The following is a 26,738-nucleotide window of genomic DNA, read 5'->3' as shown; positions in this document are numbered from 1 at the left end:
AAATGCTTGTTTAAAATTTCAATAGTGAACTACATTGCAGTGAAAAACCACAAAGCCACAGCAAAATTTCCTCTCCTTAAGAAAAACACACGGGTATTTCCACAGTTACATGCAGCTCACAGGAAGAGAGAGGTTCTGCAGCCTTGTTAATACATTCTTCCTTTAAAGGACAAGAAGTAATCCTTGAGAAGACTTCAGAGTAAGCTTTCCAAATACAGATGCTTCAGGAAGGAAAGGTGATAAACCAGAGATGGTATCCACATGAGAATTTTTGTGTAAGGTTCTGGATGAAAAGTAAAAAGAAATCCTTTTATGACTGGTTTCAGAATGACACCCAACAAAACACTGCTCCAGGCAGATGCAGAACCCCACAGTGGGGCAGCTGGGCTCCCTCATCCTGCACGAGGGGGACAGCATGGGGAGCAAAGCTCTGCTGGACCTCCTGAGCAGGGACTGAGGACAGGGCAAAGCAAGGGTCTCTTGGTATGGGGTGAAGGTGTTTGTGGTACGTGTTTTGGGGCAGGGGGGAACAGGCGATGAAGAGACAGCGGTTCCTGTTTCTGTGCAATGGGTTGGTGAATAAACCACCGGTTGAGGGTTTAGACTTCTGTTGAGTTGTGAAGGGTGGCTTCAACGGAGACTGCTGCTGAAGCACAGCTCCACACACTTCCAGGACAGAGCTGACGCCTAAATCCTGCTTCTGGACCACAGCTTGGGATGGATCAAACACCCCAGATCGCTGTGATTGATCTACAGTTACACTTTATCAGCCAGAAGGAAGGGTGGATGGATGGCTGCTCCATCACAAGCGGGCTCCCCCGGCTGCCCACAGAGCTCCACAACCCTCATAGCATAGCATTAAGTGCCAGCCTGTGATTGCACTGATGAGGAAACGCTTCCCGAGGACTGAGGTTAGCTGTGGAGTTACTAGAGTCCCGGCACCGGCAAATAAGAGGCTCCATTTCCTAAACTTGTGGTGCGCAGTGACGAGAGCAGCTCAGGGGAAACGGCGGACAACCTGCCGCTGCCGGCCCTGTCACTCACACCGCACCCTGTGGTGCCCGTACCCGCGCAGCCGCCCACGGGGCGAGCTCCGTGGCGGCACTGCCCGGGCACCGCGGGGCCGCCCAGCCCCGTCCCGGCCCTGGGTCCCCCTGCGGGCCCCGCTGCAGGCGCTGCCGGGCACTGACGGAGCAACGGCCCCGCGGCCGCCTCACGGCTGCCTCTGCCCGCCCGCGCGCAGCGGGGACGCGCCCCGATTGGCTGGCGGGGCCGTGGGGTGACGCGCGGGCGGGGCCGCCGCGTTGCACGCCGGGAGCTGTAGGCGGGGCGCGGCGGGCTCGGACTGCGGCTCCCGGCGGGCTTTGCGCCGCCCCGTGACGGGCTGGGGCTGGGGGTGGTGTCCGCGCTGCTGCGGCGCGGAGCGGGCGCCGCCGCGGCCCCATTGTGTGGCGCGGCCGCGGCTGCCCGGAGCCCGCCGCCATCTTGTGCCGTAGCGGTGAGCGCCGCGTCCGGGCCTCCGCCGGGGGCCCGAGCCGCCCTCCGCGCCCAGGCCCCGAACCGGGCCGCGCTCCCCCGGCTGCCGCCGTGCCCCGAGGCGGCGGGCAGGGCTCCTGGCGCGGCGCGGCGACCCCGGGGCTGATGCCCGGCACCTCGCCGCCAGGCCAGGCGTGAGGGCCGCCGCCGGTCCGCGGCGCCTCCCGGCCCTTTTGCCCTCCCAGGCCCTTGTCCCCTCCCCGGCCCTTTAGCCGATGCCGCCGCTGGACGAGCCCTTGCCCAGGCCGCGGGCGTAGCGGTGGGGGCTGCCCACGCCGCTCTTGAGGAGGCGGGCGCCCGCCGCCCCTCGGCCGCGGATCAGGAGAGCGAGGCCCGGCCCCGAGGAGCGGCCGCCGCTTCCCGCCCCATCAGGCGAGGGGCAGGACACCCACCCCCGAGCCCCTCCCGCCCCAGCCGGCCGGCGAACCGTGCCGCCGCCGCACCGCCATGAAGATCAAGGACGCCAAGAAGCCGTGTAAGGCCGCGGGCTGTGGCGGGGCGGGGGGCGGTGTGTGTGTGTGTGTGTGTGTGTGTGTGTGTGTGTGTGTGTGTGTGTGTGTGTGTGTGTGTTTGTAACCGGGTGCGGGGCCGGCTGGGCGGCTGGCTCCCGGCCGTGGGCTCGAAAGCTGTCGCCTAGGCGCTTCCCGCCCCTGTGCGTCCCTTTCTAGTGGGGCCTCGCAGCGGTTCGGCGCTGTTCAGCGCTGGCGTTGGAGGAACAGAAAGTCACACAACCTGTTCTGGGGATGGGTGCTGCCTTTGATGGAGAGGGCGCTTGGTCAGCTCCCTGAGCACCTGCACTGGCGGCTGGAGCTGCCGCAGGTTGTTCTAAGGGCTAGTGAAAACCAAATATTAGGAATAATTGTGAATAACCGGGTACGAGTTTTTCATTAAAATACCCTGAATTCGCCCGTTTAACAAGCACAACTGTAACCCTATTGCTTACTGTTTATGATTTTGGAATACCCTGTTTGTTTTGGCAGGCACACACGTGGTTCAGACTCAGGTGAATGCAAACAGAATGTCTAATACTACTGGTACGGTTCTGTGGGGAGGGAGAATTGGATTGAGTAAAGTTAGCCTACGTACAAACTGTTTTCCCAGTGTAACAGATACACAGCAGCGCAAGTCAACACAGCTGTCAAGCTTACTCAAGTGTAACTAGCAGAAAGGGATGCTCCACTGAGTTAGGCCATCTTTATTTTGTCATCATACTTAAAGGCTTATTTTCAGGGTGAGTTACCATATGGAAAAGATGGCTAGTCCGGAAGAGCTGGGCCTGCTGTTATTCTCAGTCATCTGACATGCCTGACTTATGAAGAGCATATTGAAAGTGTAGATATTAAATACATTGTTTGAGCAGCACAAGAACAAAATCCCCAAGTGTGTCTAAGACAGGAAGTATTAGTGTAGCTCTAGAACTAGCTATAAACATTTGTTTCTTGTGGTATGTTAAAGAAACCCTAAATGTGCAGCTTCTAGCATGCAATTAGCCATCGCCTCTTATTAGTGCAGGTGTGTGGAAATTCCCAAGTTGACTGTAATCATGATTATGAAGAGGACAGTTCAGACAGTTTTGTTTCTCTGGTATAACACTTAACGAATTATATCAAGACTCTGAAGTAATCAAGTGGCTATAAGACATTATAGTGTTTGGTAATTCAGAATGGTAAGAGTATGGCTGTTTCTACTGTACAACCTGCTCAAGTTCAGAAGAGGCTTTGCTGGGCCTTAGAGGCTGTTTTCTGGAGTGGTGGATTTAAATAGCAGTGCCAAATGCTATCAAGAAGTTTCATCTGCTTAAATATGCTAAATTTGTAGTTGTACTCTTCCAGTTCTTGAACTTGGACTTTGCTATTGGCTTAATGATGGGAATCGGAAACAACTTGAACTGCGGAAGCAGTGAGGGGAAGGTTACGGTGTCAAACTGTGGTGTTTATTCCATCTTGACTCTTCAACATATTTTGAAGCCAGTGGCATTTTTGAAGGTAAGAGCACTTAGTACCTTAGACAATAAACCTTAAAGCCATTCTGCAGATCACTGCTCCTGGTTAGTTACACTGAAGTGGGAGAGCAGCTCAATGTTTTAAGAGGAACAGATCCACAAGAGCACTAAAAAGTCTGTGGATGTTCAGGGCCTTTGGTGCCTGAGTACTGCTGTCAATTTGGTTTATGTGCTCAAGTTGATCTAAAAGCTGAGTTGGGCTTTCAATACCACTTCTAGACTGTTTAGATATAAATTATTTAGTTTAAGACAGTTGTAGATACTTTTCAGTAAAATTGCTGAGTGGATATACATTTCTTATGTGAAGCCAGTATTTAATTCTCTGTGCTGGAGCCACATTTGATGCAGGAGAAGAAGGGTTAATCATTATTTAACAGGCAGTCTTTAGTCTGTTGTAAGAGCCTGCAAAGTGGAGTTTAGAATATAGCTTTAGCCTACATGTACTTGTATCTGTGATGCGATTTCTCGTGAAAGAAAGCATGATTGCACTGACAAAGTATCTTGTCTGTCATGAGAGAGGTGAGGGTAAAATGGAGACACCTCCACATTCAGAACTTCTGCTGTGGATACACTGCCCAGGCATGCTTGTGTGCTCCTCCCTTCCAGTCTTCACCTGGCTGATGCTGTGCCTACTTTGTTGTTGTAAAAACTGTGAGAAATGCAGCTGAATTTACGGCACAGGGCAGCTGGGGTTGCCTGTCTGAAAGAGGCTGTTTAAATTCCCTTTGCAGGTGTACTTGGTACTTAGTGTAGCAGTGGAAGCTGTAGAGGTTGTGAAGTGTCCATCTTTAGAGGATCCTTGAAAAACTTCAGAGGCCTTCAGGTATAGGCTGGACAAATCTGTAGTTGATCTCATCTCGTGTTGGCAGTTTTCCTGCTGGTGTGACAGAAGTTGGACGAGATGACCTCCAGAGGACCCTTCCAGCCAGTATTTGTGTGATAGCTCTTCTGAGGAAACAGGGAAGAATGGCTGGCAATTTTAAGAGAAACTTCCAAAGGTTACTTGGGGGTGGAGATGATAAATGTGAGAGCAGAGTGCCTTGCAGAGCTGCTGCTGCGTGGGATCTGTCTAAAGGGAAGAACAGAGCCACTTATTCAGACAGCTCTTGGTACTGGTGGGGCAGGCAAGGCACTGCTAGGAGGAGAGTGCCAGCATGCTGTGCTCCTCTGGTGAGCCCTGCAGCTTGGCTCTGGAATGGACTGCTGAGGCACAGCAGGCACTTCTCATGTTTACTGTGCCGTGTATGTTACTCTTAGTCTGGTGCTTCTAATTGTTTATTAAAGATAATTTGAGAACTAATGCAGGCCTTTCCCCTGTGGCAAATGGAGATACCTTCGTGTGTGAAAGTGTGTAAGTAGAGATTTGCGAAATGCTGTAGCAGTATAGAGAAAAGATGAAAACCTAAAGTTTATTTTCTCTAATGCGGTTTTACAGACGTATGTAGTTTTAGTGGACACACTGGTCTCATGCAGTAAAATTGGTGAAAAATATATTTAGGTTGCTGGGGAATAGCTTTTAAATTGATATTCCTGTTCACAGGACTTGCTGCTAAGTCTTGTGGTATCCTGCCATTTTCTTATTAGTCCTTGAAAGCTGAGTATTAGCCCACAGCAGATGTTCCAGGCTCTCATTTCACTGCAATTGAAAAATGTATTTCTAATAACGAGTTAATCCTGGCAGGCACAGTGTTTGAATGTGTTAGTGTTAGAGTATGCCTCTAAGCATGCTGTATCTCACTAGAATCAAAACACCTCTCCCCGAAGAGCCTCCTGCTGAATGTCGACAAAATTATCAGAATGAGCAAGGAGGGAGAAGCTGGTTTGTCTTGTGTTAGCTTTCCATGGCATCCACTTGTAGATGTGATAAACCTAATGAAGAGCAGTTACAGTAATTGCCAGTTAACACCTGACCTCCCACTGGCAGATGTGGCCCTTCTGTGGCGTGATGAGAGGTGGCCGAGTGGGCAAGTGAAGAGTTTACAGAGCTTGATGGAGAAGTCCTCCTATGGGAGGACTGGGAGCATGTAATAGTGCATGTCAGGTAGAATTAACACCCAACTTTAATGTATCCAGCCCAAATCTATTTTGAGCAGGACTTGGGATATTTGAACCAAAAGCCTGTGACAAGACTAGTAAAGCAGAGACCCTCTCCAGTGAGCTGAGGGCTGAGGACACTTGATGTGCACCTTTGCTCTGTTGAGGCTCACAGGCACACATCCGTGTAATACGGGCGCAGCAAAGGCCACTTGCTACCTGACCACAGGGTGAACCCCACTTGATGAAGCAGTTCAACATCCTTTGATGTGTTTTTACGTGGACCATCACATATGGTAGCTGCCTTAGACTGCTCACTGATTTAGGTGCTAGTTTATCGTTAAGTTTTACCCTGCTGTGTGCAGATGTTTCAGGGAATTAGCGGAAGCGTAAGGGTATGTGCGTGTACATAGAAAAGAACTCATTTGGAGAAACGGCAAGGTACATGTAGTTCATGTTTATAAACACTGTGTAAGTTATACAGTGTTCAGTATAACTTTTTTATAGTTAACTTGTTTGGTTTGTCAGTAATCAGATAAGAATGGGATCAAGGTTGTTTTGCTATCAAAGGCTACGTACCAAGCTGAATTAGAAGATAAGTTTTGTACATCAGAACTGATAATAATACATACTTTCATACAGTGATGCTGTGCTGCAGAAGTGAACTTTTATTGTCATTTTATTATTATTTTCCTTTCTTGTATTTTAAGCCAATATAGAATCATGAACTGCAGCATGCTTTGACAGTTGTTCCCAAGCTGTGTTTGTACTTCAAGTGCAACAGTCTGGAGGCTTAATAATACATAAGTATTCTTACAAAGATGACACAGAACCTGGTAGCTGATTCTCTGCTGTTACTGACAGTTCTGAGATAATACTTTTATGTTGCAAAGCTCCCTGCTTGAATTAGCAATCAGTTACTCTTCTTCAAAGGTTAGCTCTTGATAATCTGATGCAGGGTTGACCCAGACTGTTATATTATCTTACAGTAAAAGGAGGTATTTTAAAGGTGTTTGTGGTTACATTCATAGGAAAGCGTCCACTAGAAACTGTTTCTCAGTCTTTAGAAGCTAAATACAAATTGTGTTAAATGGAAGAATCTTATGCTTGACTGAAAAAGGGAAGTAGTTAAGTCTGAGTGTGTACTTCAGGCAGCCTTGGATCCAAACGGGTGTACAAAGTCAAAATACTTGTATTTGGGCTGGGTGGAGAACTTCAAAGGTCCTCTGCTCTGCTGAAGCAGAACCCATAGGAAAGGAAACCACTTCAACGTTTGTGCTTGTATTGTCACAAGAAAGACTTTTTACTGTAATTATTTCCTTTTGGCATATAAAGACCTTGTATGATAAGATAAAAGTGACCTTAAGGTTGCTGCCAGAAACTACATATGCAAAGAACTTGAGAAGTGCATACGCAAGAGAAGAAGGCCTCCCTGTGTAGCTCTAACAAGTAATTTTAACAACAACCAAGAGCCATCAGCATGGGATTTCTTCCTAGGCAGAACTGCTACATGACCACAGCACGATGTGACAGTACTCTTCCCTGCAGAAAGCACTTTTCCATGTACAGAAAGCAGTTCTAGGGAATCCTCTTAAACATCCTTATTGTTTTACCTCTGAGCAGATTGCCTCTCAAAGCCGTCTTCAGGGCATGTACAGAACAATCCGTTGCTTTATAGCAAAGATTCCTGGTTAGACTGTGTCTAATTATGGACCACAGGGGCTGGTGGCAGAGCTGGGGAGTGATGGAAAAGCTGGATTTGGAATTAAGGAGGTTGGGTATTGTGATACTTGTTTTGCTTTCCTGTTGGAGACAGTTTGATGTGTGTGAAGTATCACATTAAACCATATGGATTTTGAATCCCCAGTTTATGTTCTACTTTACGTATTTGTCTCTTCTCAGTTATGTATCCTTAAAGAGAGCCTGGTGTGACTTCCTAAAAGCAGAAAGCATGTTTTTGCAGCAGTTTTACGTAGCCTATCCAAGGCAATTTGGTTTGTTGAGTAAAAAAACTCAATTCCTGCGTATCTTCTTTCAAATTGCAGCTGACCTCTGCGGAGAGGAGCTGATCTTCGGAAAGACAGGGCACTGCATTTGTTGTGTCAAGAGCAGTTAAATTCTCAGCAAGGAATACTTCTGAGCTGTGCATCACCTGTTGTAGTGTGTTATTCCTAGGAATAACAACAGTTATAAAGAGGGAGAGCTGAGAAAAGTCTTTTAATGACCAAATTCCTTTGGAGCTCTGGGAAAGGCCCAGTTTAATGAAGGTGGATTGACTCTCCTTATGAACTGAAGCTGTGGAATGGTGGTTACCGTTGCGCAAGTCCTCAGACCTGGTGTCTGCAGAGCTATAAGCTTGGGACAAAGGTTCTGCACTTGGTTTTGGTCTCATGCAGGCATGTTTCTTTAACTGGGACTGCCATAAGCATCAAGCTGAAGTCTGGGGATGTTTTTTTCCAAAAGGTTGTGCTGCTGTCATTCTGCTAAATCTCTCACTCGGTGAAGCATGACCCACAGATATAAGTGTAAAATACTTTTAGTAGAATTATTTAGGTATTCTCAGCCCAAGGTACACGCCATGCTATTTTTGTCTTCCTCCAAGGCAGCTTTCAAATACAAAATTGCCTCAGAATTAATTTTTTCATGGATTCGAGAGACTGTACCAGCTACAGATGCTGCAGATATCATGTGTAAAAGTGAAAACTCTTGTGCTTTGAACATGCCGTAAAAAGTAGCAACATCACCTTAAGCACACACCCCCTGTCACAGCACTTCACACTAGAACATGTCACCCAAGGCTCTGGCCAACCTGGTATTGAACATTGCCAGGGATGGAGCATTTACCACTTCTCTGGGCAACCTGTGCCAGTGCCTCACCACCCTCACAGTAAACCTTATCTCTTAACCTGAACTTCCTTTGATTTAGTTTGAACCTGTCACCCCGTCTCCTAATGCTACAGTCCCTGATGAAGAGTCTCTCTCCAGCATCTTTATAGCCCCCCTTCAGACACTGGAAGCTGCTCTGAGGTTTCCATACAGCATCTCTTCTCCAGGCTGAACAGCCCCAACTTTCTCAGCCTGCCTTTGTGTGGGAGGTGCTCCAGCCCCTGATCATCCTCGTGGCCTCCTCGGGAAGTGCACACAGAGTATTCCAAGTGGGGTCTCACCAGAGCAGAGTAGAACTGGATGATCTTAAGGTCCTTTCCAACCCTAACCATTCTATGATTCTATAAGCAGTGTGCTCATATATGTGTTGTAAAGCGATGCACCGGTTCCTTGGATGTATGGCATGACTTAAAGTGGGTGTGTCGTCTTCAGCCAAGCTGCTGGAGGGGAGGACTCGTAGGAGACTCGGGCGTGCTCTCAGTATATTTTCTGAGTAGTCCTCTGTCCTCAGTCTGTCAGGGGCCTTATTTTAACCCTGCAAATGAAATCACTTTCAGTAACTGGAAGAGGAGCTGATGTTTTCGCATGGGTTCCTGTTTTCTCCGTTCCCCCTTGCATCCAGATGGGGTGGATCCTGAGCCAAGATCCACCCAAAGGCTGCAGCAGTAGTAGGAGAGTTCACAAGTTTTCCATGTTGCGTCCACATACAATTACATTCTAGCTCTCTAGAATCAGTGTATTTCTAGTATTTAAAGTAAGTGGAGCATGGATACATCTTCTATCCCTGTAGTACCGAAATTGTAGCCACTGTTCAAGTGATTATGTACTTACCATCTCAATGTATGTGTATCCCCTTCTCTGTCTGGAAAACAAAGTGGTTTTATTTTTTCTGGCTGTATCTGTATACAAATCAGTCAGGAGTGGCTTATGTACACAGGAATCCTTATAGAATATCTTCCTCTGGGTTGCCTATATAAGGAGTAAGTCGGTAGTCTGTGTGCCCAGAACTCCTCCACTTTGCAAATGAAAGTTGAGCAATGTACTTACCAGCCAAGTCTTGACAGATTTTCAGTAGAAAAATGGGAAACTTCTTGGGGTTTGGCACAGAGGTGAAAACTGACCTATTTCTTCTGTTTCAAAATCCTTAAACTGCTGTTAAGAACATTCAGTTATCACAGCAAACTGGTATTGTACAGGATCCATTTTCAGCATAAAACATGTTCTCATTTGAGTAAAGGAATAAAGTTCCTTACAGTTCAACTGTTCTTGTTTTTTACTTTCAATACAAGATTTATAAACCTGAAGGTTTTCAGAGATGTGACTAATGCTACATTTGCAAACCCTTTTGGATCATTTCACATGGAATGCAGTGGATCGTCTGACAAGCAGGCATGATTTGCACCATGTCTTCTTTAAGCTCATCACTTCAACTTTGAGCTGCTTTTTCCTTCCTCCTTGTTGTGGAAGACCAGATCCTAGTTACTCAGTATGCCCACTAAGCAGGAAGAATCCCAAGTATTTTAGGTAATTCTTGCCTTGCTGTGTCCTAGTTAGATTCTGACTGACTCCTACAGACACTTTCTGTTCTGCTGGATGAATCAGCTTCTCTTCTTCTGTTTTGGTCTTGTGACATTGCTTATGACAAGGGGCTGAAACTTGGTGAGATGGCTTCATAAATTACCAGTTAGTTGTGGTTAGACAGTGAGATGACAGATGTTCTGATGGGCACAGTCCTGGTGCAGAGGAGTCGGTTTGCCGCTGTTAATTCATGTGTGACTTCATGCTTAGTCTGACACTATATAGAACCGTTTGCTTTAACTTTTGCACTCCTGTTGTAAATGAACACAGCCAGACTTGACTCAACATGTTAAAGCATTTTGGTAGGCCCTTCTTCTCAAGGATAGGTCCCACTGGTAATGTAAATCCAACAGTTACATCTTTTTCATGATGACTATGTTAATATCTTTTTGATTTTGTTCCTGAGCTTCATGCTTCTATAGTATATGAATTGCATATGAAAAAAATAAATTGGAATTCTGCAACCAAAAAAAAATAAATTGAAATTCTGCAACCAACCAAACCACCCAGCAAGTTATAGTAGCAATTAGGAAATAAAAACACAAGCTTCCCAGGTGGATGCTCAGGATCTTATTTAAACTCACAAATTCAGTTTTAAACCCTCTTTCTGGGAGCTGACAGTGGGGAAACTCTCAGATGAAAATGGTGTCTGAGTCTCTGTTTCACCATACATAATAAGAAGATTTATTGATACAGGCATATTCAGATCATGGTCCTAGATGACATAACCCATATAAACCCTGTTAAGAATTGCATTCATCCCACAAAACTGACAAAGTACTTGTGGCTTTGTGTTGGTTTGTAGTACAAAAATTCTGCCTTCCTATCCAAGCTACAAAAAAAGAAAATTGGACCCTAGATTCATTAATCCTGATTTTCTGTGTGCTACCAGCTGTGTGTAACCTGCTTTCTCTCCAGTATGCATTGCAAGTCTTTGTGCTAAACTGTGTCAAAACTTATTTGAGGAGTGAAGGTTATTGTAATCCTTTATTCTCTGTTTGTATGAAAGATATGGGGTACTTTGGGGAGCTTTTAGTTGGGCTTTCTGAGTACATGTGACAGCATTTCAGTGTTGCTCATTTTTCCGTTTTTACCTGCAGCCGTTGGGAATTTCAGTCATGTAGTGGAAATAGAACTAATTCTGTGTTCCTGTGGAGGTTTGTTGTTAATGTCTTTGTTGAAAAGTGTAGCATTGGTTTAGTCTTAAGTTAGGTGCTTTTGCTCTTTAGCAGAGCTAATCGACCCATTCTTGTATCTTCACAGCTTTCCCATGGTTTGGCATGGACATTGGGGGAACTTTGGTGAAACTTGCGTATTTTGAACCTATTGATATCACTGCAGAGGAGGAGCAGGAGGAAGTTGAAAGCTTGAAGAGCATCCGCAAATACCTGACTTCCAACGTAGCCTATGGATCCACCGGCATTCGAGATGTCCACCTTGAGCTGAAAGACTTAACGATTTTTGCTCGAAGAGGAAATTTGCACTTTATTAGATTCCCAACTCAAGATTTGCCTACTTTTATCCAAATGGGAAGAAATAAGAACTTTTCCACACTACACACGGTGCTGTGTGCCACCGGTGGTGGCGCTTACAAGTTTGAGGAAGACTTTCGCACAGTAGGTAGCCTGTCTTTCCTTTTCCTGAAGCTGCTGCTGAAAGCACTGCTGGGCATGGTTAAAATAAGCAGTATGCTGAAAAAATGGAATGCTCAAATATTATTAGTTACTCATTTGTTTTCCAGTCTGAAGTATGATAATCTAGAAATATGCTTTCTGACCATAATAAACACAAAGATCTGATGCTAACAGTCTATTAGAAACTTCCACGAATGCAGTGAAATGCAGGATCCTCTGGAAGTTAACTGGGATTTTTGATGGGAAATGGGCTTAGACTGGTGAGGTGCTTGGCTCACTGTGGATTTTCTTTCCTAAGCAGTCTTTGCTGATAGGTTTTCAGTGTTTGTGGGTGGGATTATCCTCATTAATTTAGACCAGTGCAGTTTTCAGAGGTCTGGGACAAAATGCCTGTCTCAAAGACAGTCTTTTTTCAGCTGCAGAGTGGTTTGGGGTTTTCCTGAGGTGATTTGACTTCTCTTGATGATCATAAGTGATCATTTGGTTAGATGCAGTTTCTAGGCGAAGATAGTTGTTACCAAGACTCTTACCACAGTATGCAGTGAGCCCATGCCCTGGTTTTAAAGTGGCTGCAGAAGTCTTGTGCTTTCAGAGACAAGACAAATCAGTAGCACAAAATGTTTGGTTTCAAAAAAATCTGCTGCTATTTCTGTTCCTGTACCAGTCTTGCATTGAGGTGGTACAACTGTTTGTAGGTAGGGTCACAATTTGTACAGAACTAATTCATTATAAGTCCCCACAGAAATATTTGATGTTCAGTTCCCTGATCTGCTCAGCTGTGAGGCTTCTCAGTCGTGTCATGGCAAGAAGGGCTGAAGCACCCTGGGGGATGAGGCGAGGACTGACAGTGCTGTGGCCTGGTACTGATGTCAGTCAGCAATGTGCAGTCCAGTCTGATTGTGCAATTCCTAATCTAGCAGCTGTGGGCTGCTCTCTAAATGTGAGCTCACCTGACTCACAGAGAGACTGGGTGCTTCCCCTTAGATTAGCTGCCTAATTGCACTCTTAACTGTTGGAACTCTGTGCTGCGGTAAGGGAGAAAGTGTGAGCGCTCTCTGAAAGCTCAAGAGTTCAGCTGGTTTAAGTATCATGTGAAATTACAGCCTTCCTGGAGTCCACATCACCTGTTAAGTTGTCTTTATGCTTTAGGAGAGATCAGCAGTTTAAATATCACATGCAAAACTGAGGGGGAACCACAATGAGCCTGAAGTCCCATAGAATTTCTGCCCTGTGGTTTTCTTACCATCTTGGAGTCTTAGTGAAGTTGTAAGAATATTTAGTATGATGCCATTGAGAGTTTTGTCCGCTGACATCTTAGAAATGACTGTTTGACATCTAAGGAAACCTTGAAAAGCTGTGCAGGTGTGTGAGTTTCATCATAAGATGACACTTGGTGGGGCTTCTCGGGTGTTTGGTGACTTATTTTTATTTAGATTGACGAAAAATGTGAATTTTTCAATGGCTTAGTGTCAGAGTATCTCAGAAGTTATCTCTGGACTTACCAAAGCAGATATTTATTCTGCCTGTCTGTTATTGATTGGAGTCTCAGATCTAGATTTATAGTCAGAGTCATTTGCTAACTGATATATTCAGAATTCACCTCTGCATTTTTTGTTGGCTTTATAGTGGGATTGAAGCTCCTGAGCAGCTTCTTAAAGTTAGGCAGTACAAGTACACTCACAAATCTGTAGCATGTTTAAGCAATGTTAGAACATGTTGACACTGTCTCTTTTCTCTTTTACCACAGATTGGAAACCTCCAGCTGCACAAACTGGACGAGCTTGACTGCCTTGTAAAAGGCTTATTGTATATAGATTCTGTCAGCTTCAATGGGCAGGCAGAGTGCTATTATTTTGAAAATGCCTCAGATCCTGAGAGATGCCAAAAGATGCCTTTTAACCTGGATGATCCATACCCATTGCTGGTTGTTAACATTGGTTCAGGAGTCAGTATTTTATCGGTCCATTCCAAAGACAACTATAAAAGAGTAACTGGAACAAGGTAACTTAATGACCTAAGTTGGAGTTGTTACTCTACAGAGCAATCAGCCTTCTGTTTTCAAAGTGGTTTCTGTCCCTGGCTCCCCACACCTATCCCTTCTCTGACTCTGTAGCATGGAAAAGTATTTATCTTCAGTTTACAGCTGCATTCAGTGAAGTCAGAAGCCCATTCCCATAGTTCTGTTATTGAAGAGATTTGGCAAGTATCTTGTCAGATGATGAGTGTTGGACATGCTCTGTAGTGAGAGCTTTACAGGTTTTCTCCCAGGTTTTGAGAATGTACCTGGTGAACCTGTCTTTCTCTTGCTTCATAAGAATAAATATGTCTACACGTGTTTTACAGTTAATGATCAAGGATCGGTCAGCGTCAAGATGTTGGTATTTAGGGAATTTATCTCTAATTAAGTCTTCCAGCATACAGATTGAGAGTTTAACTATTTGTTAGCTCTTATTGTATAGTTAGCTTCTTGTAACTAACTTACATGAATGTTATAGGATCATAGAATAGTTAGGGTTGGAAAGGACCTTAAGATCATCAAGTTCCAACCCCCCTGCCATGGGCAGGGACACCTCACACTAAACCATATCACCCAAGGCCTCGTCCAACCTAGTCTTGAACACTGCCAGGGATGGAGCATTCACAACCTCCCTGGGCAACCCATTCCAGTGCCTCAGCACCCTAACAGGAAAGAATTTCCTCCTTATATCCAATCTAAACTTCCCCTGTTTAAGTTTTAACCCATTACCCCTTGTCCTATCACTACAGTCCCTAATGAAGAGTCCCTCCCCAGCATCCCTATAGGCCCCCTTCAGATACTGGAAGGCTGCTATGAGGTCTCCATGCAGCCTTCTCTTCTCCAGGCTGATCAGCCCCAACTTCCTCAGCCTATCGTCATACGGGAATTGATTGAGAGCTGTTAGTGTGGTGAACCTTAAGCAAGAAAGCAGAAAGCTTGGTATGGAAGTTGGAGGGCTTTATCTGTTTTGTTAGCTGGATGGAAATAGTATTTCGTCTTTGATATGAGGAAGTAACTGTTGTTTTTTCTTCTCAGTCTAGGTGGAGGGACCTTTCTTGGTCTGTGCAGTTTGTTGACAGGCTGTGAAAGTTTTGAAGAAGCTCTGGAAATGGCCTCCAAAGGAGACAGCACACATGCTGACAAACTTGTTCGAGATATTTATGGAGGAGACTATGAAAGATTTGGCTTGCCAGGGTGGGCTGTAGCATCCAGGTAAGCAAGAGACTTTTTTGTTGCTTCTTTTGCTGGTCTATGGGAGGCTTCAAAACCAAGACTTTAACTGTTAATACAAAGAAAATTGCTTTCAGCAAACCTCTCCTGTAGTTAAGCTAAATGTAGTTATCCTAAATGTATGTATCCTCAGTTTTCCACAAGATTTAAAGCCACGTGCAACCTGCTAGGTAGGTACTGAAGAAAGTGTATGAAGAGTGGATGTCATATACAGCTTCACATGAGTGAGAATGTGAAGTGATCACATATACAGCTTCATGTGAGAGAGAGTGTGAGGTGATCACAGGAGTGGCAAGACCAGACTGCAGAGGTGCCGTGGTTTAACCCAGCAGGGAGCTAAACAGTACATAGCCCCTTGCTCACCCCACCATCAACAGCAGGATGGGGGGAGAGTTGGGAGGGACATGGGTTGAGGTTTACAGGGCAGAAACAGAAGGGAAAATAATAGTAATGGTAATGATGAAAGAATTAGAACATACAAACGAAGTGATGCGCAATGCACTTGTTGACTACTCAAGATTTTTTTCCATGGGGGAAGGTTATTGGTGATGTTACAGCTTCTCTACCCTCAAGAAATGTAAGAAGAATAAACTTTGGGAGTGAAACTAATATATGCATAAGAGAGTTCATTAAATTTTTGCTTTTATTCAGTAATAAGAGGTCTTAATTCCCAGTAACTTAATTCTCCCTCTCCAGCCAGCTGAATCCAGGCCTGTTGAGAGAGCATATGATAAGAGGTCTTAATATATGCAGACTTCACACTTCTAGTCAGTACATCTTAACTTGCTCTGTATATAGGTACTTGTTATTCTTGTTTACTTTTAAAGACTCTTAAGATCTTTAATGACTTTTTGAGTTTTAGAATAGTCTGAATTCTAGTTCTCTGAACTGACTTAGGTATGGCACAGAGTCCTTAGTGGTAAAATACCAGGCATAGCTATGGATTCTTGTCATTATTGCTATATGTAAGAAATGATCTACCGAGTATAGTAATGAAAATTCCTTTCTCATCCAGAACTCTTCATTTGTACAACCGAAATTGCAGTCTGTCAGCTGTTTTATTTTCTGTTTGAGGTTTGTTTTTCTATCAATAGATATTGGATAGATACTGTGAGGAAGCAAGCATGAGGAGTTGGTTTCACCAGTTAGACTTAGACATTGACTTAATTTACAGGAACTAGATTTGGAGAGTAGTCTTGCTTAAGAATAAGACTGCCTTTGCTGTAGATGGCTCTTCGTGGAAGCAAAACAATCTAAACAGACATATTTTGTCAGGGGTCGTTATTGTAATAAGATTAACTGTTTCCTGTGAAGGAATAAACACGCATGTTGTAGTGGCATTTGTCAGATTGCTATATTTAATACAGGCTTAAAAAAGGAGCTACTTAAGAACAAACATGAGGCTTAAGTTCTGATATAGCATAAAAATTATACTCTGAACAAAGGCACATGAATCACTTTGTGCTTAATAGAAATTTTTCCTGTTCTAGTTTTGGGAATATGATCTACAAAGAGAAGAGAGAGTCTGTCAGCAAAGAAGATCTTGCAAGAGCCATACTGGTCACCATCACCAATAACATTGGGTCTATTGCCCGGATGTGTGCAGTAAATGAGGTAAAGCCTGACAAGGAAATGATCTGTCTATAGGTCTATTATTTGGTTTCAGATTAAGTTCCTTCTAAAATAATGTATCAAAGAACAAGGAATTGGTTCAGAATATTTTGATTGTCTTTGGAGAAGTGGAACAAGGATATCTAGGGGAAGCTGATAAGGAGGCCTTCAGATGAGCTTTGTTGGGAAATGGAGCCCGCAGCCTGCACATAAATGAGGGAGCAGGGGAGCACAGGGTATTGTGATGAAAGGCCTTGAAGTCTCCTTGCAAAAGCAGGATGATTATGGGCCCAGCTTACGTCTTTGTACACTGACATACGCAGCATGGGATACAGGAGGACCTCTAAGTCCTGGTTCTTATGAGGGACTATCAGGACTTCTACTGGAAGGTAATATGGCAGATCACAAGCAAGCCATACTTCTAGGTGTGCTGGGGATGCTTTTCTGACAGTGCTAGGCACACTGACCAGGCAAGCATGGTGCTGGACCTGCTGTTTGTGAGTGAAGAACTGGTCAAGGGTTTCAGTTACAGCCTTAAAATAGTGAGAGTTTAAAGTCTTGGGAAAAGTAAAGAAGACGAGCAGCAGAATGGAGACTCTAGATGGACTTGAGTAGAACAGGATGCTAGTTCTGGGGGAATTTTGGAAGCAAGATGTTGTGGGAGGTTTTCCTAATGTCATAAATTGCCCAGAATATCTCACTGATCTTCCAGGGTAGCATCCTCATAGCAAAAAGTGGTATACAGACTGGCTAGGGAGTAGTACTACAGAAGAGAGGAGTGTGCTGGCAGTTGAACTGGACATGAATCAGCATGGTGAAGGCTGACCTTTTACTGAGGTGCAAGGACATAGCCAGCAGGTCAGAGGAGGTGATACTTTGGGCATGACCTCTTTCTTTAGGAATACTCCTCTTTCTTTAGGAATAGAAGATATGGGTGTCTGAGCACCAGGGGTTTCCTCATTTGTTATCAAGAAACTGGATAAAGTGAGGCGTAGTAACAGCTTTCTTAGAGGAGACTGAGAGTAGCTGTACCTAGAGCTTTGCTTAAAACCTATGGACATGATAGTCTTGGAAATACCAGCTTGTCACCTGCAGTGACCCTCCTGTTGCTTAGGAGCAGACAAACTAATATCTTTTTCTGGATATACCATATACCCGTTCTCCCTCAGTTCCCTTCTCTGTCTTTCTCTCATGTTGGTCTTGGAGTATAAAGTTAATTTTGTGGTTTTTAAGTTAATTTTGGCTTTTTGGTTTATGGCAAATTTGATAACAATAGTTAAAATGAGGATGAAGTTGAAAGTACATACTAATAATCTGAGTCTGAAGCAAATGTAAGCAATGTATATTTAAGGGTGGGGGTAAAGCAGTACAAATCAGAACTCAAAAACTGCACAAAGCAGCTTATTTCAAGTTTTTTGGTCTAATTCCAACTATGTCACATAACTGCAGGGATACATAAACTTGTAGCTTGAACTGATGTATAAAGATAAAAAGCAATGAATTATTTCGGGTTCCTCCTGTAGAGCAGAATTATGTTTGGGTGCCTTAACAGTGTGTTTGCTTTGTCTTCACTGTGGACTATTGAAGATGGGGAAATACAAGTGCATGTTAGTCATTTGACTGCAGGCCTGCTAGTTTTTGTAACTTGGATATGAGCATTCATCTAACATTACTAAGTGCTTATTGAAGCACTAATACAATTAAATGTTTTGGTTCTTGCTCTCATAGCATTCAACCACTGTTTAATGTTGTTTCCACTTAATGTTGGATTTCTTTCTGTCAATGGGGAAAATTAAAAGTTTTTCATGTTTTTACATTTCACTTGATTGCAATTCACAGCTCACTTCTAGTGTTTAAGTCTTGGTCTAATGTTATGCTGAGGTAGATTGAGGTCTGAAGATGAAAGAAACATCTGTTATGTCTTACTGTCTTCGGCTTCTTTACAGTGCTGCCTTGTTGCATAAGGATCAAGCAGCATTGTACAGGGCTATGAAGGCATTGAGTCTCCTCTACTAAATACAAGTGCTTTTCATTCAATTTTACTTTTAGCTAGGCTGTTTCTTTGGCTTGATTACTGCAAATGCTCACGTAATTTGAAACACAAATGCTACTTCTCTGTAAACTAGGTCCTTCAGTTCTTGAGGGTTCCATGGTTTTTCGTTTTCCCCAAGTAATGGTGTGTTGTAAAGTCTGGAACTTTAATTGTGGGTTGTTTGGGTTTTTTATTTCCTTGCTGGAGACAGCCTGTTCTTTTGTAGCTTAGTTTTTCAAAGCTGTGTTAAACAGTGAAAAGACTTAATCCTTTGCTGTTACTCTTTTCAGAAAATCAACAGAGTTGTGTTTGTTGGCAATTTCTTACGTGTGAATACTTTGTCAATGAAGCTTCTTGCATATGCACTGGATTACTGGTCAAAAGGGCAGCTGAAGGCCTTGTTCCTAGAACATGAGGTAAGCTTTGGTTCATATATCTCCATGTATTGTGTCACCCAAAATGCATGTATTGAGTAGCTCTCATGACTGTAATGTCCTGACACACCAAGTTCTCAGTAAACACTGAAAGTCAGAGGAGGTTGCTCACGCTGTGCTGGTTCTGTGGGGACAGCGTGCTCTGCTAGAGAAGTACTCAAGTTGCTTTGTGGTATCTTGGTTCACACTATATATCTTCAGAGAAGGACAAGAAAATGCTGAGGTCTGTGTCAAGGTTCAACAGTCTTTCTTTGGTTTTGGGTTTTTATTTTCACATTGGAGAGAGATCTAAAACACGGGCCTTTTGAAATACTTCCATTGTTCTAAACTGAGCTTGAGCAACATCCCAAAAGTCAAGACTGCTTTTAACAAGGACTGCTTTCATACTGTCACTGATACACCTTGAAGTTGTTGTGATTTTAGGTTCTGAGAATAACCTGCTTTTGGGCATGTTAGTCTAGATCTAGTATCCGTATATAATGCATCTAGATCAGTATGTAATGCTGAGAGACTTGGCCTGTTTTGGTGAAAATATAGGGAACCAGCATTAATTGCAGGTGCAACAGTTGGGAGACTTGTAGTTTCTTGGCAGTGGGGTGGCAGGTTTTGTCCTCAGTTTGATGGTTTGCAAATATAACAGCAGTACATCTATTCCCCTTCAGTGGATTCTCACAACTGTTTTCCTTTCCTGCTTATTCTGAGGCTGAACAGTAATCTGTCTTGGCACTAGTGGCTGCAGTAATAGCTGAATAGTGCCTTGGTAGTTCTACCCCTTCAGATTTGTTTTGGGTAAATTTTAAATTCCTGCATTTGGTCAAGTGTAGATTCCAGACACCTAGGTATTTCATAGTTACAGAGACAGGAAACATCCTGCTTCCCAAGAGGGGGAAAGTAATTCCACAGGAGAACACGGTTCTTTATATGCAGGTTAAGCATACACCCCAAAAATAGTGCTGCAGTGTGGATGTAATACTTTACAAAAGACTTGCAGTGAAAGAAACATTTGACTTCTACCTTAGGAATAGTGCTGCTCCTGGGTATTGAAGATCCTTTGGCAACCAGAATAGGCACCTTCTCTAGGAAAACCAAACCAAAGTTTGTTTCTGTGCTTTAGGAGTCACTCATACATGTCTTAGAAGTTCTGCAGTGTATGGGGAGGCTTGGGGTAAAATCTTCTGAAGTTAAGCTAGAAAGGAAGGGTAAAATGTTCCACAAAGGTCTGCAAAATTGTTACGAAAGATAGCTGTTAAAAGTGTGTGGTGGCTTCCTGTAGCATTGGTCCATTGGCTGCTCTGTTGTCACTGAAGTGTGATTAGTGCAGAATTTACTTTAACCTGAAACCTTCTTCTGTTTGTTTTGAACAGGGATACTTCGGAGCTGTGGGTGCTCTTCTTGGGCTGCCAAATTTCAGTTGAGATACCAGATGTCACTACACTGAACTATTTTCCACCTGAATGGCACGTGTTTATGGCAATGGGAACTAAATCTGGGGAGGGGGGAATTAACTAGCAGATTTTCTGTAACTGCTTTTACGAAGTGATTAGCTACTGAATATTGCTATTATGAGGAAGAGGGTTTCACTCTGTTGGGCATTGAAAAGTGAATTGTTTGAGGATATCGTTTATGTTCTTTGGTACATGTAGCCAGTATTGAACTTTTAATATGCAATACATACTCTGAAAGCAAGCTTCCAGAAGAAGGAATGCCAAACCTTAAAGTGCTCAGCATGAAAATGTTGCAAGTTTACTCCTGAGGCTTTAGGCCCAACAGTTCTGTATATATTTTCTTTAGTTATACTATATTATGAGCACAATTTTCCATATGTACTTGCAGACAAAAGCCTTTAAAAACAATAAGGTACCATCCACAGGATGAGGAAGACATAGACAACTGCTTCCCCCAGTAAGAATAGTTATTTTTATGTGTAATGGGAATAATGGTTTCATTTCAGTGGGAAGAATGGAAACACAAAAAATCAGCCAAAGCAGCAGATTAAGCAGTTGATGTTTTGAAGGTTTTGTGAAGGTACTCGCTTGCCCTCTTCATTTCTTTGAAGATACAGCTGGTGTTTTGGGAAGATGCCCTCTGTCTGTGGTGTGATTTAGTCAAGAGTTTAATGATTAATGATGGCAGGTTTTGGGGTTGAGTTCTGAGTTTGGTTTTCTGGTTTTGGTGGGGCTTTTATGAGGACATGACTTGTAAAATGCCTTCTGGTGGGGTTTTTGGGTGTCTCATCAATTCTGACATCATGCATCATTATTTGTAAAGGTACCACAAAGCCTGAGAGAACTGGAGAAACCCATATAAAATAGACTACGTATGGGACCTTCTCATCCTGATGCTTTGGCTCATTTCTGTGGAGGTTTGGGAAATTTCTGCCCCATCCTACTAATTTGAAAATATTGTTTCTCCTTAATTTTAATCTAACCAGATACTGAAAATGAAAGGGTGTTAGCTTGCTTTTGGAGTTGGAAGGTTGGTTTTGATGGTGGAGAACAACATCAGAGTTTGTATTGCAGCACCAAACGGACCAATATTTAGTGCACTTGCGGTATGGAGCCATTCATCAAATTGTGGCCTTGGGATAAAATCTGTTCTCTGGAACTGATCTTTGGGGTTTTCTCTATACTTTTCCAGTTGTGATTATTGTGATAAGTTTAGTCCTGGAGCCAGGGCATGAGATCTGACACTTATAAGGATATTCTACAGTCATTAACTACATGACTCTGTGGACTGAAGAGCTCCCCAGTTTTTATGGTACCATTTTAATGTTGAATGTTTCCTCTAGGTGCATGAGGAGCAGTCATACTAGAACACATTCTTACCTTGAGGTTTAAGGTATTTTTAAAGCTGATTGCTCCAGTATTCCACAGCATGGCTGTGTTGTATTCACAGACCATCTACTTAGTGTGCTAGAAATCTCTTGTGTGCTGTTTTCAGTCTTCTCTTCCTTTGCTTAAAATTCAAAGCCCCATAACTAACAAGTTTATTATTTTTAGTTCTTTTCTGTGGTGCTTTAAGAGTACAGTAACTTAGGGTAGCCAGCTCATGAAACCCAATGCCAGTTGCAGATGCAGTTCCATTCAATGTTGCTTTTCCTTGTACTCATTCTACCTTTCCATTGTGCTTGCTTTTATGTTTCATTTTAGACTTTTAAAAACCAAATCACACTCACAGTTAAACTGGTCTAAAGCTGAATCAGAGCACTTCAAACAAGAAGCTAATATGGTTCTTATAGACGGTCTCTACATCTGCCATATACTGATCCTTTTAAGTTCCGATTGACTTTGGAAAGTCACCTGTATTTGGTTAGAAAATGCTGTAAAAACTTCATTTCCTGGGTGTTTTGACAGCTGCCTGAACATTTTGCAAACCACTTGCGTATTTTTTTTTTGCTAAGTGAGATACTTTCAGACACTACAGCTTGATTAGAAACAGTTCCTTCAGCCCATACTTATCACTACTTCTTGTTTTGTGATGCTGAAAGAGCTGCTCTTGAAGCAGTAGTTGAGCTTACTTGCATATTTAACCCGAAGCACATGCAGAAGATGGTAACATAGTGACCATGGTTAATTTAAACCATTTGAAGTTGATGTGGCCTAAGATACATTTTTTAAGTGAATTGTACAGAGTTAACAGAACAAATTAATGGAGTAATCCTTAAATAGCTGTACCATACAGAAACTACTGTGAGAATCAGAAAGCATGCCCTACCTCTGTTACTTCCCTTGAGCTTCTAAAAAAATTGGCTTGCTTTTACTAGTTTCATCATCACAATGGTTACTTCATCACAAGAGCAACCAGAGAAGTTGTCAAATCCTACTGTGAAGCCCAGGGTCCTGTATTTAAGCCACATCTTTGGATTTAATTTTCTCCTGATGTAGAGCTTGTTACTAGTGTCTCTAAAGATTGACTGTACCACCAGTAGAAATGCTAGGCATCACAGAGAGTTGCAAGACAAGCCTTAAAGTCTTTTTGTCTAAATTTTCTTCTAATAGATTGAAAAGGTTTGTTTCTTTTATACAAATCACTCAAGGAACTGGCTTTTTCCTGATCTCTGTTTTTACTTTCACCCTTGCCATTTCTTTTCCTCAAAGCTAACTGGTTGGAGCAGCTTTAGAGTGAATTGACTGAATGCGACGGGCTATAGTAGTGACCAGTTGAGGTTTTCTCAGGGCTACTGTTGTCTTTTCAAGTGGAACCACTTCTCTGGAGGAAAGTTGTGTGGTATTTCTTCCCAAGTACAACGTAAGGCTCACTGTGAATGCGTAATCCTTTTCAGCTCCATCAGTCATGTGAGTGCCTTTTCTTTTTCTAATGCAATGCCAATTTTGCTGGTACTAGTACTTTATTCATGAGCTTTCCTAACCAGTGTTGCTCACCAGAGAAATGGCAGGTGTTTGTTGGCCCTGGATGTGATCTCTTCAATCCAGTGTAGCTAGAGATGCCGGAAAAGCAGCATCAGCTTTCTACTTCCAGTCCCTGGAGCCCTTATCTTGGGTAATGCTTTTGCATTCTTTGGTTTCCCCACTCCAATTTGGTCTGTGTAAGTATTACACACAGGTTTATTGTATCAGTTTCTCCCTAAAACTGATGCAGGCTTTTAGTCAGGTAAATACAGATTATTTCTGGCCAAAGAAGTTCCATTTTAGATGAAGCTATTCCAAGTTGGTATGATTGTTAATCACTTGCACCTTTCTAGATCTCCTTGGGGTAACTGCAATTTGAACAAGAAGAGAACTTCTGCAGTACATTTTGAATACTTAGCAAGCTGGAATTCAGCATATCCTCAGCATTCTTTATTGAAGCTAGCAGAGGTTTTAGTCTAAACACTTCTTCATTCTTTTCAGTAAAACCTCAATAGATTTTACAGTTTGGAGAGAAGCAGTGCTTGATAAACTTTCTTCATCTCAGAGTTTGGTCAAGATTTTCAAGGGATATTCAGATGTGACCTGCCTTTTGAAGACCTTTCCCCTCTCCCTAGCGTTCTGCAAGCAAGCCCCTGTGGGATTCTGCCAACACCTCCATTCATGGTTTGAGAGTTAGAGCATGGAAAGTGTATGAGACCATGCTGTCCCACTTAGTTGCAGCCTGTACATTAAGAACAGAAGTTCTCTTCTGGCTTCTCATAATGGGTTAAATATTTCTTCAGTAGTACTGTGAGATTCCTACTTGTATTTGCGTTGTTGATAGTATATATGCAAGGTGATTATATTGCCTTTAAGGGTTGTAATGCTGACTCTTTGTCTATCCAGTATAGGTCTTCAGGAAACGCCTACTTCCAGAGAAGTTGCAATAACTTCTCATTTCTAAATGTTGCAGAATAACAGTCCAATTTTAACATTTGGAACTAACAGAAGTGTCTTTTATCTAGAGCAAATCTGTGCTTCTTAAAGACTAGATGGTATCTTTGGCATTCAGTTACTAACTTAGGTTAATGCCTGAATTTGCAGTCAACCTATTTTGAAATGTCCCTTTTGCTATTCACATGCTGGAAACTAGATAGTTATAGTCCTGAGGAAACAGGTTAGCAGAGGTGAAGGTCAGTGCAGTTCTGTTGAGCTGGTTGAAGTTGACTTTTTATCCTCAGTCCATTTACACACACAAGACTAGCTCTTAGTGTTTTCCTAGCAACAGGACTGTCTACATCCTTTATTTGGATTGTGTAGGCTTAAAACCCACGTAATATGTAAAAGTGAACAAAAATCTGTGGGTCAGATGAGAAGTCTTTGGCCAAGACCTGTAGGTCACATTGCAGAGCTGCGAACACACTTGCCACATCCAGTTCCTGATTTGGTTGTATTAACTTTTCCATTTCCCATTAACACACAGTGAGGGGGGCAGACTTAACACTTGTTGTGGATGAAATGGGTGATTAAGTCCTCAGACATGACCATGGGAGATCGAAAATATGCTTTAGCACAGTATAGAGGGAGAATTCCCTGCTTACATTCTTTAAGTTTTACTAATATAGTCCAAAATACATCACCAGTATTCTGTCATCTGTGATAAGATTACTAATTCTGGAAGTCTGCAATTAATTTGCTTAGTTTTTACTTCACACATGTAAAGCATATTAAATATTCTTAAAACCCCACTTTCTGAAAACATCTCAAAAGATGCTGTAATGTATTTGTAATTATTAATGGGCTAATGGAATATGTTTGAGTAGTATAGGTTTGCATAACTGAGTGCCAAATCCTGCTCACTTCAGTTACTTGGGTAGATGATTCTCTTCAGTGGGGACCGTTTTAAAATGATGAGCAGGATTTGGCCTCGAGTTCTTATGCCTGGGGAACACAGTCGTGCTACTTTGCATATTCCTGCTGGTGCTAAATCTTCTGTTAAAAATAAAAATTCTAAATAGAATTTGTAAATAAAATATTTATGGCCTGGTCGTTTTGACAGACTGAAATTTTATCATTTGCAAATACTTTCTTGGCCTTATTTCAAGTTTCCCTTTTGTCTTTTTATTTAGACTATATGGACTGTGTTTGTTAGTGTGGCAAGTCATTGGGAAGGTTGGCTTCCCATGCTGCTTTCTGTAACGTTCCCCTTGTGCATTAGGATACAGATGACTTTTCATTGCCAGATTACAGTGTTACCCTTCATCTTGGTTTGGTTTGGTAGCTGGTTGGACAAGTAGTGTCAAGTAGAACATGACTGGCATTTGTTCCCTGCTAAAACTTCCAAGTAAATCAGTCATTACTGGGGGAGGTTGTTAAAAATGCAAAAATACACATTGAAGATGATGTTTAAAGCTAGATGTGTTCATTAGTCTTGCCTGTAAAGCTGGAATATGGTGTGTCAGTTGCTGATCTTTGCTATGAATTGCATTTCACCATTCTTCTAGCATCAATTTAAGAACATTGTAAATAGAAGCTTTGGGAGGAGTTATTTTAGATTCAGATTGTGCATTGCAAAAGAATTGAGCTAAAAGCCTAGTGAATTAGAAATTTGAGACGTGAAATTGCCACATCTAGAAGATGAAAATTAGTGTGTTGGTGTGATAAGATTTATAGGGCTTTGATAATCCTCACTTTTTTACATTCCTGAGTTTTGGCATTAAACAAAGGAGTATTTAATTTTCCATCTGCTGTCTTGTCATATTCAGGCCTTGTCATCACCAGCTGATATCTTCAAATACTTTAGTGAGTTAGCAAAACGAAATGGGTAAGTTTAGAAATTGGAAACCCTGGTAGGATAAAGTTCTCTGAAGAGCCATTTGCTTAAGTTGCCTTATTCTATTACATTGCACTCATGTTATGTCTCCGCTTTCTTGTTTACTGTTCAGACACTGAAGATGTGATGTACAAATACTGTGCTACAAATTTGTATTCATAAATTACTGCTCAATACCGTTGTGTCACCTGTTAATACAGCTCTTGTAAATGATCCCTTTCTGCCATCTCGAATACAGCTCTTGTAAATGGTTTAAATTATTTTTCTTTTCTAGATTCTCATTACTGAATGTACAGATCAGATCCCTTTAATAATGTCACTGAGGAATTTGATTGGGGCCCAAATATGGCCAATGCTGTAATTCATCCCATCAAAACTGTAAATAATTCTTTACTGCTTGTTTGCATGGATGAAGTTTGGATTTCCTTTACTTTGTGATAACCCAACTCCTCTGTGATGGGCCTACTTTTTACTGTTTCTTTTTCTGGGTTTATTACCATTTGTTCTGTGTGAATGTTGAAAAGTACTTTTGTCTTTTCCTAATAAATAATTTGAGATTCTT

At 42.6% G+C, this 26,738-nt stretch overlaps 1 protein-coding gene across 2 annotated transcripts; it reads left to right on the top strand.

The window, feature by feature from the left end:
- The first annotated feature begins 1,401 nt into the window (after positions 1-1,401).
- Positions 1,402-26,738, top strand: PANK3 (pantothenate kinase 3). 2 transcript variants are annotated; one of them, XM_061456400.1, is made up of 8 exons: positions 1,402-1,686; positions 1,722-2,011; positions 11,300-11,652; positions 13,418-13,671; positions 14,723-14,899; positions 16,408-16,531; positions 18,851-18,976; positions 20,359-26,738. In XM_061456400.1, exons 2-8 carry the CDS (start codon positions 1,984-1,986, stop codon positions 20,407-20,409), a joined length of 1,113 nt encoding a protein of 370 aa, XP_061312384.1. In that variant the 5' UTR covers positions 1,402-1,686; positions 1,722-1,983; the 3' UTR covers positions 20,410-26,738. The 2 variants fall into 2 exon arrangements, with proteins under 2 accessions (XP_061312384.1, XP_061312385.1); XM_061456401.1 differs by lacking the exons at positions 1,402-1,686; positions 1,722-2,011 and having other exon boundaries at positions 11,517-11,656.

Source organism: Pezoporus flaviventris, unplaced genomic scaffold (genome assembly GCF_033815535.1).
Source record: "Pezoporus flaviventris isolate CSIRO_AGI_PZ_B2104156 unplaced genomic scaffold, CSIRO_AGI_Pfla_v1 ptg000023l, whole genome shotgun sequence".
Classification (NCBI taxonomy): Eukaryota; Metazoa; Chordata; class Aves; order Psittaciformes; family Psittacidae; genus Pezoporus; species Pezoporus flaviventris.
The sequence above is the reverse complement of the archived record's forward strand: the minus strand, read 5'-3'. Positions and strand labels throughout refer to the sequence as shown.